Source organism: Carya illinoinensis, chromosome 3, assembly GCF_018687715.1.
Source record: "Carya illinoinensis cultivar Pawnee chromosome 3, C.illinoinensisPawnee_v1, whole genome shotgun sequence".
Lineage (NCBI taxonomy): Eukaryota > Viridiplantae > Streptophyta > Magnoliopsida > Fagales > Juglandaceae > Carya > Carya illinoinensis.
In genome coordinates, this window is record NC_056754.1 from 49,408,947 (window position 1) to 49,426,113 (window position 17,167).

At 35.4% G+C, this 17,167-nt stretch overlaps 2 protein-coding genes across 3 annotated transcripts; one reads left to right on the forward strand and one right to left on the reverse strand.

The window, feature by feature from the left end:
* Window positions 1-419: 419 nt before the first annotated feature.
* On the forward strand, window positions 420-3,222 carry LOC122305074 (myb family transcription factor EFM). 2 transcript variants are annotated; one of them, XM_043117378.1, is made up of 4 exons: window positions 420-831; window positions 1,367-2,008; window positions 2,232-2,305; window positions 2,513-3,222. In XM_043117378.1, the coding sequence occupies exons 1-4, from the start codon at window positions 642-644 to the stop codon at window positions 3,005-3,007; spliced, it is 1,401 nt and encodes a 466-aa protein (XP_042973312.1). In that variant the 5' UTR covers window positions 420-641; the 3' UTR covers window positions 3,008-3,222. The 2 variants fall into 2 exon arrangements, with proteins under 2 accessions (XP_042973312.1, XP_042973311.1); XM_043117377.1 differs by having other exon boundaries at window positions 422-831; window positions 2,229-2,305.
* Window positions 3,223-4,741: 1,519 nt separating this feature from the next.
* Window positions 4,742-10,345, reverse strand: LOC122305075 (serine/threonine-protein kinase fray2). The gene is made up of 9 exons (XM_043117379.1): window positions 10,129-10,345; window positions 9,093-9,191; window positions 8,511-8,965; window positions 6,711-6,777; window positions 6,533-6,586; window positions 6,177-6,245; window positions 5,989-6,054; window positions 5,832-5,900; window positions 4,742-5,179 (listed from the first exon to the last, which is right to left on the reverse strand). The coding sequence occupies exons 1-9, from the start codon at window positions 10,237-10,239 to the stop codon at window positions 5,111-5,113; spliced, it is 1,059 nt and encodes a 352-aa protein (XP_042973313.1). The 5' UTR covers window positions 10,240-10,345; the 3' UTR covers window positions 4,742-5,110.
* Between the last annotated feature and the right edge of the window lie 6,822 nt (window positions 10,346-17,167).

The window sequence follows — 17,167 nt, forward strand, 5'->3', positions numbered from 1 at the left end:
AAAAATAAATATAGGGTCGCAGATAGGAAAAAAAAAAAAGGGAAAAAGATGAAGATAAAAATAAAAATAAAATAAAATAAAAGGAGAGAGAGAGAGAGAGAGAGAGAGAGAGAGAGAGAGAGAGAGAGAGAGAATAGTAACAAGAAGAATCATCTTTATGCTGGTGATTTTAATTTCGTACAAAGGTTCTAAAACCAGGTCCTAAGCACATGACCCTTAGTCTCAGACTCCCTTGATTCCCCTTCTGATCTCAGAGAGCATCTCTCTCATTTTTTTTAGCTTTTCTTTTTAACCTTTGTTCTTTGCAAGAAGTTACCAATATCCCTCTGCTTTATCCCCTGCTTTTTCTTTTCCTCTCTCTCTCTCTCTCTCTCACGCACACACACACAAAACCCTGCTTTATTCCATTTGAACTCGCCCCTAAAAAGAGGACAATCCCCCCTCGATCCTCCTTGTGTTCACAAACATCGCCCACCTCTCTCTCTCTCTCTCTGAAACCCAGAAAGGAAGAAGCCAAACACCAACTTTTGTTCTTGTTTGTTCCCACATACTCTCTTCCTATCTGTGCATGAATATTACTACTACAGTTTTGGTCGAGCAGAGGCAGTACTCTTTCTGTTTTACGTAACTTTCGTAAATTAATGGCGTCGCCTTCGGAACTAAGCCTGGACTGCAAGCCCCACAGCTACTCTATGCTACTCAAATCTTTCGGAGACCAAATTGACCAGACACAGAAGATCGAAGACTTCCTTTCTCGCCTCGAGGAAGAACGCCTCAAGATCGATGCTTTCAAGCGCGAGCTTCCCCTTTGCATGCAACTTCTCACCAATGGTAGCATATATATTTCAGCTTTCTTCTTCGTGCACATTGGCAAGCTTATAATAGCGTATTCAAGATCTTATATATAGATGTGGAATCATATAACTTAAGAATCAAACTGACTAGAAAAAAATGATTTTACTAAATACGATGTAATAACGTTGGATATTCACGCTGTCCACCGTGATGTCTTAATTAGCTTCCAACGTCCTTTTTTCTTTATCGATCTTTGTTTCATTTTACGAGAGTCCAAAGTAGCCTGTCATTCAACACATTTTGTAAAGATTTAAAGCAAGCATACTATTTCTAACCTCAAATAAATAAATAAGACCAGGCACAAGAACAAGACAAACAAGAAATTAAGAAGAATGAAAAGTAGAGCCTTGTAGTTTACCAAGGGATAAAAATAATAATAATAACATCAAATATATGGAATTAATGTCTCTAGTTATACTGAAATGTTGAAAATTGAATTTTTACATGATGTTGCTTATACGTATGCCATTTTTTAATTTTCTAATTTCTTAACTTGATTTTATTTTTTCAGCTGTGGAGGCTCAGAGGCAGCAGCTACAGGCCTACAGAGGGAACCAAGGTCCGAGGCCAGTTCTTGAAGAATTTATACCCCTCAAACAATCAACATCTGAAAGCTCAGAGAAATCATCGAACAATTCTGATAAGGCAAACTGGATGACGTCCGCTCAATTATGGAGCCAAGCAAGTGACGGAACCAAATCTCAATCCACAATTAATTTATCCCCGAAAGAACCCGATATCGGCTTCAGTGTTAGTCCAAAACTAACTTTCGATCGTAAACAGAGAAATGGAGGAGCATTCCATCCTTTCTCGAAAGAAAGGAACTCGTGCCCGAGTCCCACTTTGCGTGATCTTCCTGATTTGGCTCTTGCCTCTGCTGACCAGAAAGAGTTGGAGGATAAAAAGTGTTTGGAGACAGAAAACGGGATTTCTTGTCCTAGGAGAGATCAGAATATTATAGGTAAGGGTGGTAATGGAGGGGTGGCGGTTGAGCAAGGAAAAGGGTCTGGTGGTAATTCATCAGATGGGCAAACAACCGCAACAACCACTGCTCCTAACACTTCTCAGAGTCATAGGAAAGCAAGGAGGTGTTGGTCGCCAGATTTACATCGGAGATTCGTGAATGCTCTTCAGATGCTTGGTGGTTCTCAAGGTAACATGGTTCATATATATGATATCATGAATTTAAGATATTGAAGTATGATTTTAAGATATTATTAATTGTCATAAGATATCATGATTTACCCGATATGATATATCTAAATCATGATAATAATCAAACAATCATTGTCATCTTCAATATCTGAACCATTATCATTATTTAGTATTCATAGCAAAATCTTTGACCAATATTTCTTTGGTCATGGAAACAGTAGCCACCCCAAAACAAATCAGGGAGCTGATGAAGGTTGACGGTTTGACCAATGATGAAGTTAAAAGCCACCTGCAGGTCTCTCTCTCTCTCTCTCTCTCTCTCTCTCTCTCTCTCTCTCTCTCTCTCATGCATAGAAATGCAGGGCAGGCATGAAAGAGCCTTTGTACTATTTTAACCTACCCTGACAAAGGACCACACTGCATATTAATGCATATTCTGTACAATGATGTTGTACAGATCAACTAATATATGATATTGATTTCTCCCCTTTCTTGTTCCTAGAAATACAGGCTTCACACTAGAAGACCCAGTCCAAGCCCACAAGCCTCCGGAGCCCCAGCTCCCCAGCTCGTAGTCCTAGGTGGCATATGGGTCCCACCAGAGTATGCCACTGCCGCAGCAGCTCATACGGGAGCCTCAGCTCTGTATGGAACCCATCCGGGCTCGCATGCACCTCCACACTACTGTGGCCCAGCAGTTCCACAAGAATTCTATGCTGCACCGCCACCGCCACATCCGCCTCACCACCAGTTGCACCACCACGCTCTCCACCACCAAGTCCACGTGTACAAGTCCACGCCACAGACGCACAGCTCTCCAGAATCCGACATCAGAGGGACTGGGGACCGGTCGGAGAGCATTGAAGACGGAAAGTCAGAGAGCAGCAGCTGGAATAAGGGTGAGAGTGGTGAGAATGGAGGGGAGAGAAAAGGGTTCGCTGCAGTGAGAGAAGATGGTGAGGAAAGCAATGGAAGTGGGATCACTCTCAAGTTCTAAGGCTTATGGTAGAAAGCTTTAGGGTTAGGGCTAGCTTTAGGGTAACTCTTGCATGTTTCTATCCCATGCATTTCTGTTATTGTATTGTTGCATGTTAAAAAGATAAGTAAATTCTAAGTGGGAGGGTAAAAAAGGCATAAAGAAAAAGTGAGTGTTTGTTTTGTTATCCTGGTACGTTTTGATATCTTAATTGGAAAATATTGAAGATTGGATTATATGGGCTTTGGCGTTTTCTGGTATTTCTGCCTTTTCCACAGGCCGATTTGCATTAAGTTTTACAGAAAATGATGGTTGTGACTACACCCAACCTTGCCTATCAGACCTGGTTCCCGAGCATATTAAAACAATAATAATTCTATTGGACACATATCATTCATGCGACAGAATTTAATTTAAAAAATAAATTTTACAGATCAAATCATGTTATATAAATAGTATATAATATAAATACTTTCAAATAACACTACTCTTAAAACAATATGCTTCCTTATTCGCTTAGAAATACAAGGCCATAGGTTACGACTTTGTTCTTTTCAAAAAAAAAGGTTACGACTTTGTTATGGAGGACAACAATCCAATCATGGGTTCCTTGGTTTAGATACCCTTATGCCCGGATTGGTTACACAAAATTAAAAATTTTATCTCAACTTATCATTACAACTTTTACAAAACTTCATATAAAATATAATAAACAATTTAAAATTTTCAAATCCCAATACAAAATTAATATTAAAAAAATTATATTATTATAATATTTTATTCATTACTATTTAAAACATTTTATCTCATCTTATCTTATCTGTATAACCAAACAGGCCTAAACTTCTTGATAAACTCTAAGGTTTAGACAAGCTTTAAGGTCTAGAGTGAGAGAAAAATAAATACATAAAATGAACATCACAAAATCATTTATTATTACCTGAATTGTAATGTGACCCACTGTATGTCTATTTTTCCTCTAATTTAGATCTTAGAATTCGGTTAAAAACTCAAGAAACATCTCTATTTGAGTTGCTTTCCTCTCGACTCAATTTCAGGTCCATTTGCATAAAATTAAAAAGCTGGCTTCTAGTTTCTTCGTTAAAGAAACATGAACATACGTGTTATATAAATTCCATATCAGAAAAACCTTTTACAATTTGTAAAGTAAATATTATTCTAACAAATTGTGCAGATTTATCTAGGATGGTGGGACAAGCACACCCCGGGCACCTGCCCGAGAAGGGGGGGCCGGGTCAGTACCCGGGCCCTCTTCTACTTTCAATTTCCTGTCCGAATCTGAGTTGCAGAGTTATTGTGCTCTAAGGGGATACGTAAAACATGCAATGAAAGAAGGCAAATGGGAACTTAAAAACTCGGGTTACAGGGGAAGAGTCACCGAAAGCATTTGCCTGATTTCTTTCCACCCTGTGGCTCTCTCAGCTTTCTAAAAAACACATAACCAAAGCTTTTGTAGCTGCCTTTTCTTTTTATAGTTTAATTTAGACAGCATATTAATTTTGACCATTGCATGTTTAAAGCGTATGGCTCCAGATGAGGCTGGGCATCCACACCAGTTACAGATCTCAAGGTTTTAACTTTAAAGACCTAAAGTGAATATACTCCATTATTCAAAAGAGACATGAGAGAAGTTAGCATTCTTCAGTTCAGGCAGTTAAAAATAATCTGGCAGTGTTGGCACGGCTTTTGGCCACCCTGTCAGAGTCAATTGGTCACTCAGTGACAAAAGGAAACTAAAGAACTCAGCTTTCCCATTAAAATGCAGACAATGTAAAAGAACACAATGTTTGAAAACAAAAAAATAGACAACTTGATAACAAGGTTAAGTGATAATATGAACATCGTTAAATTGTAAAAGCTACCAAAAGGCAAACCTCATACCGCCATCACCAAAATCATCACTGACTCTAGCACCCGAAATAAAAGGAATCACACCCAAGAGCTAGAACTTTAACATTACATAATGCATTGCCATTTGTTAGGATCCCATCCTTCAAGTCAACATCATCACTGACATCAGTTTCAAACATTGGTATATCAACAAGAGTCTGCAGGTGAAAGTTTGGTTAATACTATGTGCGCCACCATAAATCCTCCATGACATTATGCATTGCCATCCCTCAAGCCAACATCATCAGCATCAGTTTCCAGCTTTGCTGTATCAACAAGAGCCTGCAGGTAAAAGTTTGAGTTAACCATGTGCCACCATATATTCTCCATTATGACTTCATGATTCTAAATGAACATGCTTTTCTTTTTCACATGGCAGATAACAAGGTAGGCGGGTAGGAGGTGAAGATGGCACTCAAGCTCCATTGGAGACTTGAACCTCTGTATAGACAAATGCCACTACACTCACCCTACCTTACCAGATCAAAAACAACTACAGAAGGGCAAGCCTTTTCACTAAATATTATCAATGAGCATATCCTAAGCCGAGCAGTCTACGAGAATCATGTACGATCTACTAATAACCCACTACCACTAATGAAAGTTGTAATTTACACAATAATGCTCTGCCTATACATGCTGCAGATATTAATTTTATTATATAAACTTCTTATAAAAAGTGTTTATATGCTTAGATCACGCTAGTTCCACATGTAACTGCACATTCAATACATGGCATGCCATGATGGCAGAGCAGACATGCTCAGGGCCTATAAATGACAAGGGAGTTAAAAAAGAATTTATATCTAGTGTATTTAACAAGATTGCAGTTGACATGCATAACCACAAACATTTGACTCCAGATTATGTATCATACCCGATGGCATAAAAATAAACAGTGTTATTAGCATGGCCACATACACACAAGACAAACCTGGAGTTCTTGTTCAGAGCTTTTAAGTCGTTCAGAGTAGTCTTTCACTAGCCGAAAACATTTATACATCTGAAGAACATTCACCAAAAGCAACCATTAATTCCAAGGAATATCTAGAGAAATTTCCAAACAGCCAATTGATAATCAAGGTGATTACCTTGGTTAACTGCATCTGATTGTGTGAAGTGTGTTTCTTTGAAGCAATCAACTCATCCTCCAATTTCTGCATTTATTTATAGAGTTTCCAGTGAGAACGTGTGAAGAGCACATGAGTGATAAGAGGGGAAAAATGGAAGAGCACATGAGCTAAATAATAAGTGCTGTGTAATTCAAACAAAAAGTCACCTTAGATTCTATCTGTAAATCCATAATAAGTTTTTGTTTCTCTTCTACCCTCTCCTCCATCTGAGAAATCTGACAAACACAAAGAATCTTAGTTTCTTTTGCCACCAATAATAGTAGGATAAAAAAACTAAAAAAATAGTGGTATGAAGATAATAAATTGAAAGTTGCTAGAAAAACTTGTGCAGGCCTTTAGCTTCACTTGGATGGTGATAGGCACGGCATGTATGTGTCCTTATGAGCAAAGCATGCTTTAAAATTTTTGGTGCACGTTTCATAAACCAATTGGATGACAATGTGGGTGACATGATCATTTGATAGAGAAATAATGGCATGAATCTAGATAAATAATAACTAACCTCCTTTCTGAGTTCATCAATCGTATGAGTTAATCTCTCAAATTCTTCTTTTTCCTGATAATGCCATCAAGAAAAATGTAAGTAAAAAGTTTATCCACGCCTTATTGACATTAACAAGAAAACATATCTATATAAAAAAAAGAAATTAACAAGAAAACCTACAAAATGATGAGCTCACCCGATCATAATAATCATCAATCGATTCAGGTGAAATTTCCCTACCATGACTCCCATTAACATCAAAACTGCAGGAATGAGCTGGGTTAGGGGAAAGAGGAGACTATACTGATGTGAACATACTTCCAATACATAAAACTTCAGAATTTTATCATTAATGTCATCTAAAGAGATTTAGAATCCATTCAACAGATGAATGATACAATAAAGTTAATAGCCACGTAATATTCATAAGCACGTGATATTAAACACCAAAGTTTTTATATAAGTATTATACAACTTTCAAAAGTATTCAAGGTTACCATCTAAATATGAAGATACAAACTTTTTTTTTTTTTTTTTTTTTGATGAATAACATGTTAGTCTTTAATTTATGAAGATACAAACTTTCTACAATGGAAAATCAAATACAGCCTTCATTATGAATGAGTTCCTAGGATTAAATTTCTTTTCTTTTCTTTTCTTTTTTTTAAGTAAGAGAAGTTTTATTCAATGAATGTAATAGGCAAAGCCCATGTACACAGGAAGTATTCAAAAGAAGCACCTAAAAACATTCTAAGAGGGGGAAAGAGAAGATAGAAAAGTATGAGCATAAGCTCCATCAAGTCCTAAAGCAGAAGATAGGATTAAATTAATACTCTTCATCAGGATGCAACAACGTAGTGATCCTGAAAGAATCGGTAAAATCTACTCATCACTGTCTCAAAGCCAAGTTGAAATGCAACCACAGAGGCACAGTGCACACAAAATTTATTAGTACGTGCCCATCAAATCCATCTAGCTATACCAGCTTTACAATTCCCATTTCTAAGTTTTTAAACCAAACCAATTGGGAAAAAGGGGGCATAAAAAAAATCTATGAGCCCTAATGATTCCCTCCAAATCATGTTTTGGTCAGAAAAAGAAAAATTCTGACTGACTAGTACCATTCTCAGAGTCGAGCAAATACTTTTTTTTTTTTTTTTGATAAGTTCGAGCAAATACTTGAGGGTACCAAGCTTCCACTTACAAATTTTCTTTAGAGATTCTTTCAGGGTGAAACAGAAGTCCAAGGTGAGATTCGCACAAAGCCCAATCTCTCTTTCTGTATGGGGACATCAGAAGATGCATACAACCAGTTGCCTTTTCTTTTCTTTTCTTGATAAGTAATTGTAAATAACATCTTTGGGCTATGCCTATTGTTCCTTCAATTAATTTTTTTTTCTCATAAAAAAATTGTAAATTAAAGATACTGTTGTTCATTCAGAAGACATAAATAAAGAATTACATTTGTTTCACCCACAACACTCTCACTGCTTTCAATTTGCATCCCAAACTTCCAAAAGTTTCAATTTGCCACCAAACTACCAAAAATTTTCAATTTGTACCATCGACTAAAACCTGATCATCAAAATTGTGTCATGTTATATAGCCAATTTCTAGTTCATTTTAACAGCTAGGTCTTAACCAGGGGTATGAATTGAAAAGTATATGTTGTTTATGGTGCAATTGGCAGTTTAGGGTACAAAGTCAAAACTGGAAGTATTTTATAGGTGAAGTTAAGGGAGACAAAGTGTGATTTCCCCAAAAAAAAAAATTCATAAATAAATTAAATTTTATTGATATATAGTTTGTTAGCAATGTACACAGGGAAAAGTGTAATTTCCTCAAACATAAAAATATGCTTGGATATACTAATAAAAATACCGACTTTCAAGAATAAGAAACAAGTACAGATAAATAATGTTAATTTGAAAGTCAGTACAGATAAGTACTGACTTTCAGGAATGATGGTCAACAATCAAAGTAAAAAGGACTTTACCCATTCTGTCTATTTGAATGTTGATCTTTACCATTGTCGACACTTTTATCAAGCTCATTGGTCCTGTCCCACTCCCTTTCCAGATCCAAATCACGGTCTCTTTCCCAATCCTCGTCATGGTTCCTGCTGTGCTCTTGCCCATTGTCCACCATATCTCCATCCTCATCTCTATCTCTAGTAAGGAAAGGAGCCCTTACTCCATCATGAATACGTGCATGGTCATATCCTCTTTCTCTCTCTCGAACATGATCACGAGATCGATCACGCTCTCTAGACCAATCATTGTTTCGATCCCGATACCGAGTCCTCTCCCGATCATAACCTCTTTCTTGATCTCTACCTCTATCCCAGTCAGTGCCCCTCTCAACTTTACGTTGAAAGCTTTCTCTATCAAAGTTTGGTCTTCCAACCCGACTCCGCACTCCATTTACTTTAATAACTCTCCCATCAATAGTCTAATTTAAAGCTTCATAATGTCAAAGGTCTAAAAAGCTCAAACCAACAATAAAAACAAGACTTTTCTCTTTATCATGATTGAAAATAATTCATTTAAAGTAAAGACGAACCCTTAACATCACATACCCTGCCATTCATGTCATTGATGGCATCAACTGCTGATCGAGGATTTGTAAAAGTAACAAAGCCATAGCATTTTCCTCGAGTACTATGGTCATTAATAATCTGTAGGAAAAATGGGTACAAAGTATATAGTAATTTATTCTTTGCAATCCAATAATGTGTATCAAAGTGTAAACAAAGTAATCTACAAACAAGATTATTCTTTTAATTGCTAGCAACAAGATTAAAACAGATGGCCTGCATGCAAAGTACAAGATTTGCAATGAATGAGCAGAGAGATCATTCAACTGTAGCATATTCAACTGTCTCTGACCCCAACACATACTATCCTGGTATTAGACTTAACCGCATTAATTTGCATAGCGCATATCCAAAGACGTAAAAGTATTTCCAACTTCTTGTGCAGATTCAAGACAAGGGAATCAAAATATCATCGCCAAGTATAATCACAAGGCTTACATGTCTCAGTGCAACTTATTTACTCATAGAGGTACTTTGAAAGCTTGCCATGAAGCCACAGAGAGATTTGCATTTCGATTCACTTAGTTCAGTACAAAAGAATTAGTTAATTGGGAAATCTTGTTTTCACTAAAATTTTGTTCCGGAAATTATTACTGTGAAGAGAACTAGTTCAGCATCTTTAATTAGTTAGCTAGGGAATCTTGTTTTCATGTAAAATCTTTCTACGGAAATTATTACGAGAAAATATCCCAAGAAGAAGTAAGAAAAACAAAACTTGGGAAGACTTGCACAACATAGCACAATCGCTATTCCCACCCAAAACATCGGCCCGAATAAATATACCAACTTTTTGACCAACAATGTTACTTCTCTCCCAGCAAGCAAAATAACACAGAGCACATTATTAATCATGAAAGAGAAGCGACAAAGCCATCAATTAAGCATACAGATAAACACTAACATAAACCCTAAATACCAATTAAAAACGTAGCCACAATCAGAAGAGGAAATAAGAATCGTGTTCGTGCAAATACTTGACAGAGAGAGATGGAGAGAAGAGAGACGACGGGATGTTGACCTTAACGGCGACGACGGAACCGTACAAATCGAAGACTCTGCGAATGCTCTCCTCGGTCGCGTCGTATGGAAGCCCGCCCACGTATATCGAGCTTTCGTCGTCGATCGTCATTTCTATGGCCTTGGCAAATTCCAAGCTAAGATTGAAGGGGAACGTGAAACTGAAACTTTCGGACCTAGGTTCAGTCTCTTGCCTGTGCCTGATTGATCGTAAGCGATAATATCTTATCTTTTGTAAAATAATAATAATAATAATATCATTTTGTTTTTTAATTTTGCAACTAAATCACATAACACATTCAGCCGAATATAATTTATGTTAAATTTAATACTCAAATAAAAAATAATAATACCTTTTTAATGAAGTAGGTTATTATAAAAAAAATTATATTTGTAGTCTTAAGATGTATACGCTATGCACACTCTATTTAAAAAAATAGATAAATTTAACACAAATGATGAAATCATTTTTTTTTTTATGGATCATATTTTTTTTCAAAAAAAGCGTGTAAAATTTGAACACTCTAAGATTTTATTTAACATTATTCTATTATAAAATAAATTGTAAAATAATTGAAAGAATAATATTGTTCTTCAAACTATCACATTTTTTCAAGTTTGTATCCATACTCAAGCTCTCTAATCAAATTTTACAAAACTCATGCACCTAAAATCTCATAGATTCAAATGGGCAAATGAACAAAATGTGCAAGTTGAAAAAAGTGATGGTTTATAGTGAAGGTTTGAGGAAGGTTGATAATTTAAAGGTTGAAGTAGTGATAGATAGAGTTGTAAACAATGCGGTAAATAGTAAAACATTTGTGCTTCTCAGTGCAAATTCATTAAAAAAAATAGTCTGTGACACTCTATGTGTATTTCATTACTCAAGGTGTAAAATGTATTTATCCTTTTTGTTTCCCAATCTAATTTTATTATACCATTAACATTCTCAATATATGTCCGATTTGTACTATCAAACTTCCAAAGAAACACAATATGTGGGAGCCTATTTTCTAATCTCATATGGGTAGGGCTGCAAATGAACATAATAGTTCGTGAACAACTCGAGCTCGGCTCGTGTGTACTCGGTTTATTTAATAAATGAAATGTTCGTAAATATTAATATATGTTTGAATAGAATATTAAACAAGCAAAATTTGTATAAACTCGACTCGATTCGGTTTAGACTCGTGAACAAAATTCGTATAAACTTGGCTTGACTCTTTTAAACTAGTTTTGAAGCTCGTAATATGTTTTATATATGTATGTGTTATATATATTACATGTTAGTTATATTTTATATTCTTAATTTTATATTATTAATTTATTTATAGTTTACTTTATTTAATATAGATATGATATGTTCTCAAAATGTGTATAGGATAATTTGTATGATAATATATCAAACAACTACAACAATTCATTTATCATAGTATCTATATGTATTAAATAGTTTAGTTGATTATATTTATCTTGTGTATTATTCTTTTAATATATAACTATAATTTATTTTTATATAAAAAAAGTTATACTATAAGAACTTTGAATTAAAATTATTTGGTTGAATAGTTAAATGGTTTGAGTTTATTTTGTAAAATTTAAAATTTTTTTTATTAATCAAAAAATAGGATTAGAAATTTCAAAATAAAAAATTGATTTCTTTGTTTATTTTTAGTTGAACTCGAGTCGAATTCGAAAAAAATTAATAGTTAACGAATCGAGTTTGAGCAAGGATATTCAAGTTTTATTTGAGTTCGATCAAGTAAACATGTTAATTGAGCTGTAGTGCCCTTGTTCGAATTTGACTTGACTCAGTTTGTTTGTAGCCCTATATATAGGTAATATTAGATAGGGAAAGATGTTTCAAATTCTCAAAGTAAGCCCCAAATTATGAAGAACCTTCAATCACAATCTAACCATCAAGATTGTGTCAAATGTCTTGTTTTGTATAGTCTTAGGTTTGGTTTATTTTTCAAAACCATCTATTCTCATCTAATCGTTACAATTTTTTCAAACTCTCAATCTAAATACAAAAAATAATTCAAAATTTTTTAATCCCAAAACAAAAGTTATATTTTAATAATATTTTATTCAACTTTCATATTATTATCTGTACAACCAAATAAGGCCGAATAGTCAAATCTTAATCAAGAGCACAGCTTTCAAAAGAAAAAATTGTAGCATGTGAGTAGAAATCGGTGGTTTTAATATTAATTGGTTCAAGAATAATTTGCTACCTCCTTAGTCATATTACAATAATTGGAATGACATTATTCATTTCAAAGTACTTTCCAAGTTGATATATTTCATGTATATATAGAGAGCAATGCATTAGGAGATAGCATTGTTTCATTTGGTGGAATGAGCAATATGGTCAATTTTTTCTTTCTTTATGAATTACCTAAACTCATAATTAGTATCTTTTCTTTAGATCGTGAGGAAACTCCCACATTGTATTACTAATTTTTTTTTCTCTAACTAGATTTTATTAATACTTTTTCTTAAGAATTATAGCTTTTTATAGGAGCCTCATCATAGGATTTTTGTAACCCATTTGCTCCGCTTAGGGCATCTACATTAGATTTTGCATTTAGTTATTCCGCTCAAAATTTATTTTTATATTAGATTATCTATTTATTATTTAAAATAATAATAAAATATTATAAATTTAATAATTTTTTTTCTATTAATTTTTTTTTGCTAAATTAAGAACTTATATAAAAATACAATAATGCAGAGCAATATTTCTGGAGTGCAATAAATACATTCTAAATATTTAATACAACACAATTGAAAATCACCCAAGTCATCACTAATGTTCAACACATTTGGGTTTTACTCTGCAGTACATAAGATGCTTCTGCAAATTTCTACGTGCTGAATTGAGCTGGATGGCATCAAACTGAAGCAATCTGAAGGGCTCTAACTTTAATGGCCGAAGGATTTGTTCTTTAGAAACTGAAACACTCTTTAGCCATCAGATGAACAACCCAAAAATCCTTAAAACAGTGAGTTACTGCTTTTGTCAAATGATAATGAATTAGGGAAGGTATGAAAGAAAGGAATTAGAAGGAACTGAAGTCAAACAATGGGAATCCATGTTAAGTGTCACCTCCAGAAGCTTAAACAAACCAAGATGGCCGAGGAAAATGCTTCCTCTCAAGGCCTTTGCTATCAACCGACAGAAGCCACAAAGCTGAAAGTATTTCTGCTTCAGACACAAATTCAACTTCTTTTTTTCTTATTTGCCAGCTAGAACAACTTCTATCTTCCAAGCAAAAATAATAATAATAATAATAATAATAATAATAATGAAAAAAATGAAAATTTATTCGTAAAGCAAAAAGAAAAAAACGATGATTTATGAACATAGATTAGAAAATACACCAGAAACTTCAAGATATTTGTGTGTTTGAACAAATATGTATAGGAAGAAACAGATACATGAACCTCAAGCAGCAAAAACACAGAAAATGACCAATTAACTGTCTGCAAAATGAACTTTCTTTTCGTCACCTTTCCCAAAAACCAAACAGAGTCCAAGCATGGGGAGACAAAATTCAATGACAAGGAAAAAAAAAAAAAAAAAAAACCGAACCTTGGGGTAAAGCTAACTATTAATTTTATTTTTGTTTCCAGCTTATATCCCAGCCCCCACCCCCTAAAAAAAAAAAATCATAAATGTAAAAGATTGAACCCAGCAATAACAGACAAGAAAAGCAAAACTTTGAAACGAAATAAATGGTGCAGAAGAAAAGCAAGGAAATAGCAAGTACCTGAAAGCTGAAGAAGATTGGGTGAAGAAGTAGATCCTCAAGTTCATGGTTGAGAGAGAAAATGGGACGGTGCTGCGATGGACTGGTGGTATGGAGAAGAAAGGAAGAAATAAGAAGGGAAAAGCTCCCAGCCAGATGGGTGATAACCCAATTTTAACACCATCCATTGAAATCTTGCCATCTAGGATTTGTAGCAAATTTTAATTTACACTCAATTGCACTAAATTCCCTAATTGTTTTTCTCTTTCTCCTATTCTCTCTCTCCCTCCCCAGGCCCCCACCAAGTCTTTGCAACTCCTTCCTCCTCATATCTCTCTTTCTCCTTCCCCAGGTCCCCAGTGTTGCTTCAACCCACCAACACTAGATCCTACCGCTGGCTCTGGCCATTTTGAACAGCTCAGTGGCTTACCTACCTACATTTTTGGCTCCTCCAATTCCAAGCTTGCCATTAGTCTCATCACTGGCATATTTGTTACCTACACATATTCATCACATTTATCCTTTTACCTCTACACTTTTTCCTTCTATTTTCACTGATATCGGTAGTATTATTATTTATTTATTGGCATTTTCGGAAAACGTGGTATTCCCTGTGGTAGGGAATGAGGAAGAAGATTCATTAGAAATTTATTGGTACTTGTGGAGATTCACATCCTCTGTTTGAAGTCTCTCCTAGTTTGGCATGGTTGAACCTCCTTCTCTAGGTCTCCGTTGACCTGCTTCTTCACTATGGCAGTGTTAAATCCAGAGGATACTTCAATGTTTGCCAAGCCACGTCCCTCAGATGAAATTTAGCGGTTAGGTCAAAGGCTCTTTGATGCTTCTCTACTTGTTGATGTAGAAATTGTACTTAACTTGGCTGGGATGATAGTGTTGATCTGTGAAGTAGAACGAGGTTTGAAAAAAAAAACATTTCATTTTTCAAACTTCGATTTGGCTACTTTAGTTCAGGAGTTACGAACTCATGGAACGCACACTCAAAGTTTATGTCTACAGAACAGACATCTTACCTCCCAAAAGGAGAACTGAAAACACAGTGAACAATGTATATAATAACAGGGCCATAATTTAACCAAAAGATACCAAAACAATTCAAGTATGATTATAAGGGTCCGTCCAAATTAAAGATGTTGAATTGTATTTTTTGCTCCAGTGAGGGTGTTCACCCTAGTAGAGTGGCGACTTTTGTAGAGAAGATCAGTGTTCTTATCAAGCCTACAATTACTTCCCATGAATATGGATCCACCTAATATAATACAGAACACCAGCATTACGTGATTGTATAGTTTGTTAGGACTGTTAGTATGATCTGTCATTTTATTCTGTCTTCATTATTCCATATTTGTCGTATATATATAGCAGCACACGTTGTGCATGTAAGAATATTTTGAGTGAATACAATTCAATCATTCATCCTAATCTCTGGTTCGTCTTCTTCATTAAGTCAGTGTTAATATGGTATCACGAGCATGATCACCGATACAGAATCCAAAACTGTCCCCAACACAGAATCAATCATGCCAAACACAGATTTCACTCTACCAAATGACCCCACCCTCAACCCCCACCACCCAGCCAGTCCTTATTTCATCCAACCTAGAGAAGGAGCTTCATCTCCCCTTGTTCCTGATCTACTCAACACAGAAAATTATGTAACCTGGGCTAAGACCATGAGGCGTGCTCTCAACATCAAAAACAAATTAGGCTTCATCGATGGTTCGATCATCAAGCCTACCAATCCATCCGACCCTCTCTATACAACTTGGGAGCGATGCAACGATATGATCATTGCATGGATCTAGCACTCGGTTGCCTCAGAACATCGCTCGAGCATTGCTCATGCCGATATGGCTACAAATGTCTAGAATGATCTACGTGAGAGGTTCTCCATCCAGAATGCTCCACGAATTTTTCAACTATCCAAGTCGATTTCTTCTCTCATCCAGGATGACACCCCTGTTACACAATATTACAACAAACTCAAGTGTTTTTGGGATGAGTTGGAAATTTATGAGTCGAACCATCGATGAAGCCTAATTTGCTCTTGAACCTGTGGTTCCGTCAAGACACTGATGGAATACTCGCATCGCCACAAAGTCATGCAATTCCTCTCGGGCCTTCATGACTCATTTGATTCCATCCGAGCTCAAATATTACTTCAAGACGCACTTCTTTCCCTCAACAAAGTTCTCTCCTTGGTCCAACAGGAAGAACGACGACGGCAACTTAATACCCCATTAGCTCCCATTGTCATGGTTACTAGAGGTCTCGATAATCGTCCTGTTTTGACATCTCGTAAGGATTGCCTATTTTGCTCTCATTATAATATTCATGGACATTCTCTGGAACGTTGCTTCAAAGCCAACCCAAACCTTCATATTTGTTCTGTTGCCCAGATGACTAACACAAGAGGGGGGGTGAATTGAGTTGTATTAAAAAAAATAACAATTATAAATCAAATATATAATATAAAAAATAAACAAAATATGAAATAACAATAAATATAAAGAGTAAGGGTAAGAGAGAAGCAAACTCAGTATGTTAACGAGGTTCGGCCCCACTGCCTACGTCCTCGCCTCAAGCTACCCCTTGAGGATTCCCAAATTCACTATTCAACCTCCTTCAGGTGGAGATAGAAACCTATTACACCTTTGAACAACACCGCTACAAAGGATCTGTGTAAAACACCCTCTACACTTACAATCACCTTACACGTGGTGATTCAACTATTTCCCGTGTATAATACTTTCTACACACACAAGGGTTATACACACCCTTTTTCTGATACAAGAGCTGATAGTGGGTAGGTTATCAGAAAATACTCCTCAATGAGTGAAATAAGAACAATACAGCGCAAACTATATCTCTCAAAGTGAACAAGGATTAAGGCTCAATGCTTAGAGAAGAGAGAATGAAAGCTTTAAATGAATGTTGTATGCTCTTGGTGTTGTGAATGTGAAGCTCTCAAATGATCTATTTATAGGCATATGAGACTTCATATTCAAATTTAAAAAGATTCACATGTCAAAGACAACATCATTCACTTTTTCAAAAAATTCAAATAAAAGGTTCTTCTTTTTCAATTGTCAAAGACAACATCATTCACTTTTTCAAAAAAATCAAACCTAATCTTTTACTTTTGGCATATGACAAAATGAGCACATTTTCCTTTTCAAAAAATTCAAACCTAATCTTTTACTTTTTGCATATGACAAAATGAGCACACTTTACTTTTCAAATTTTTTAAACAAAATCATCTACCTT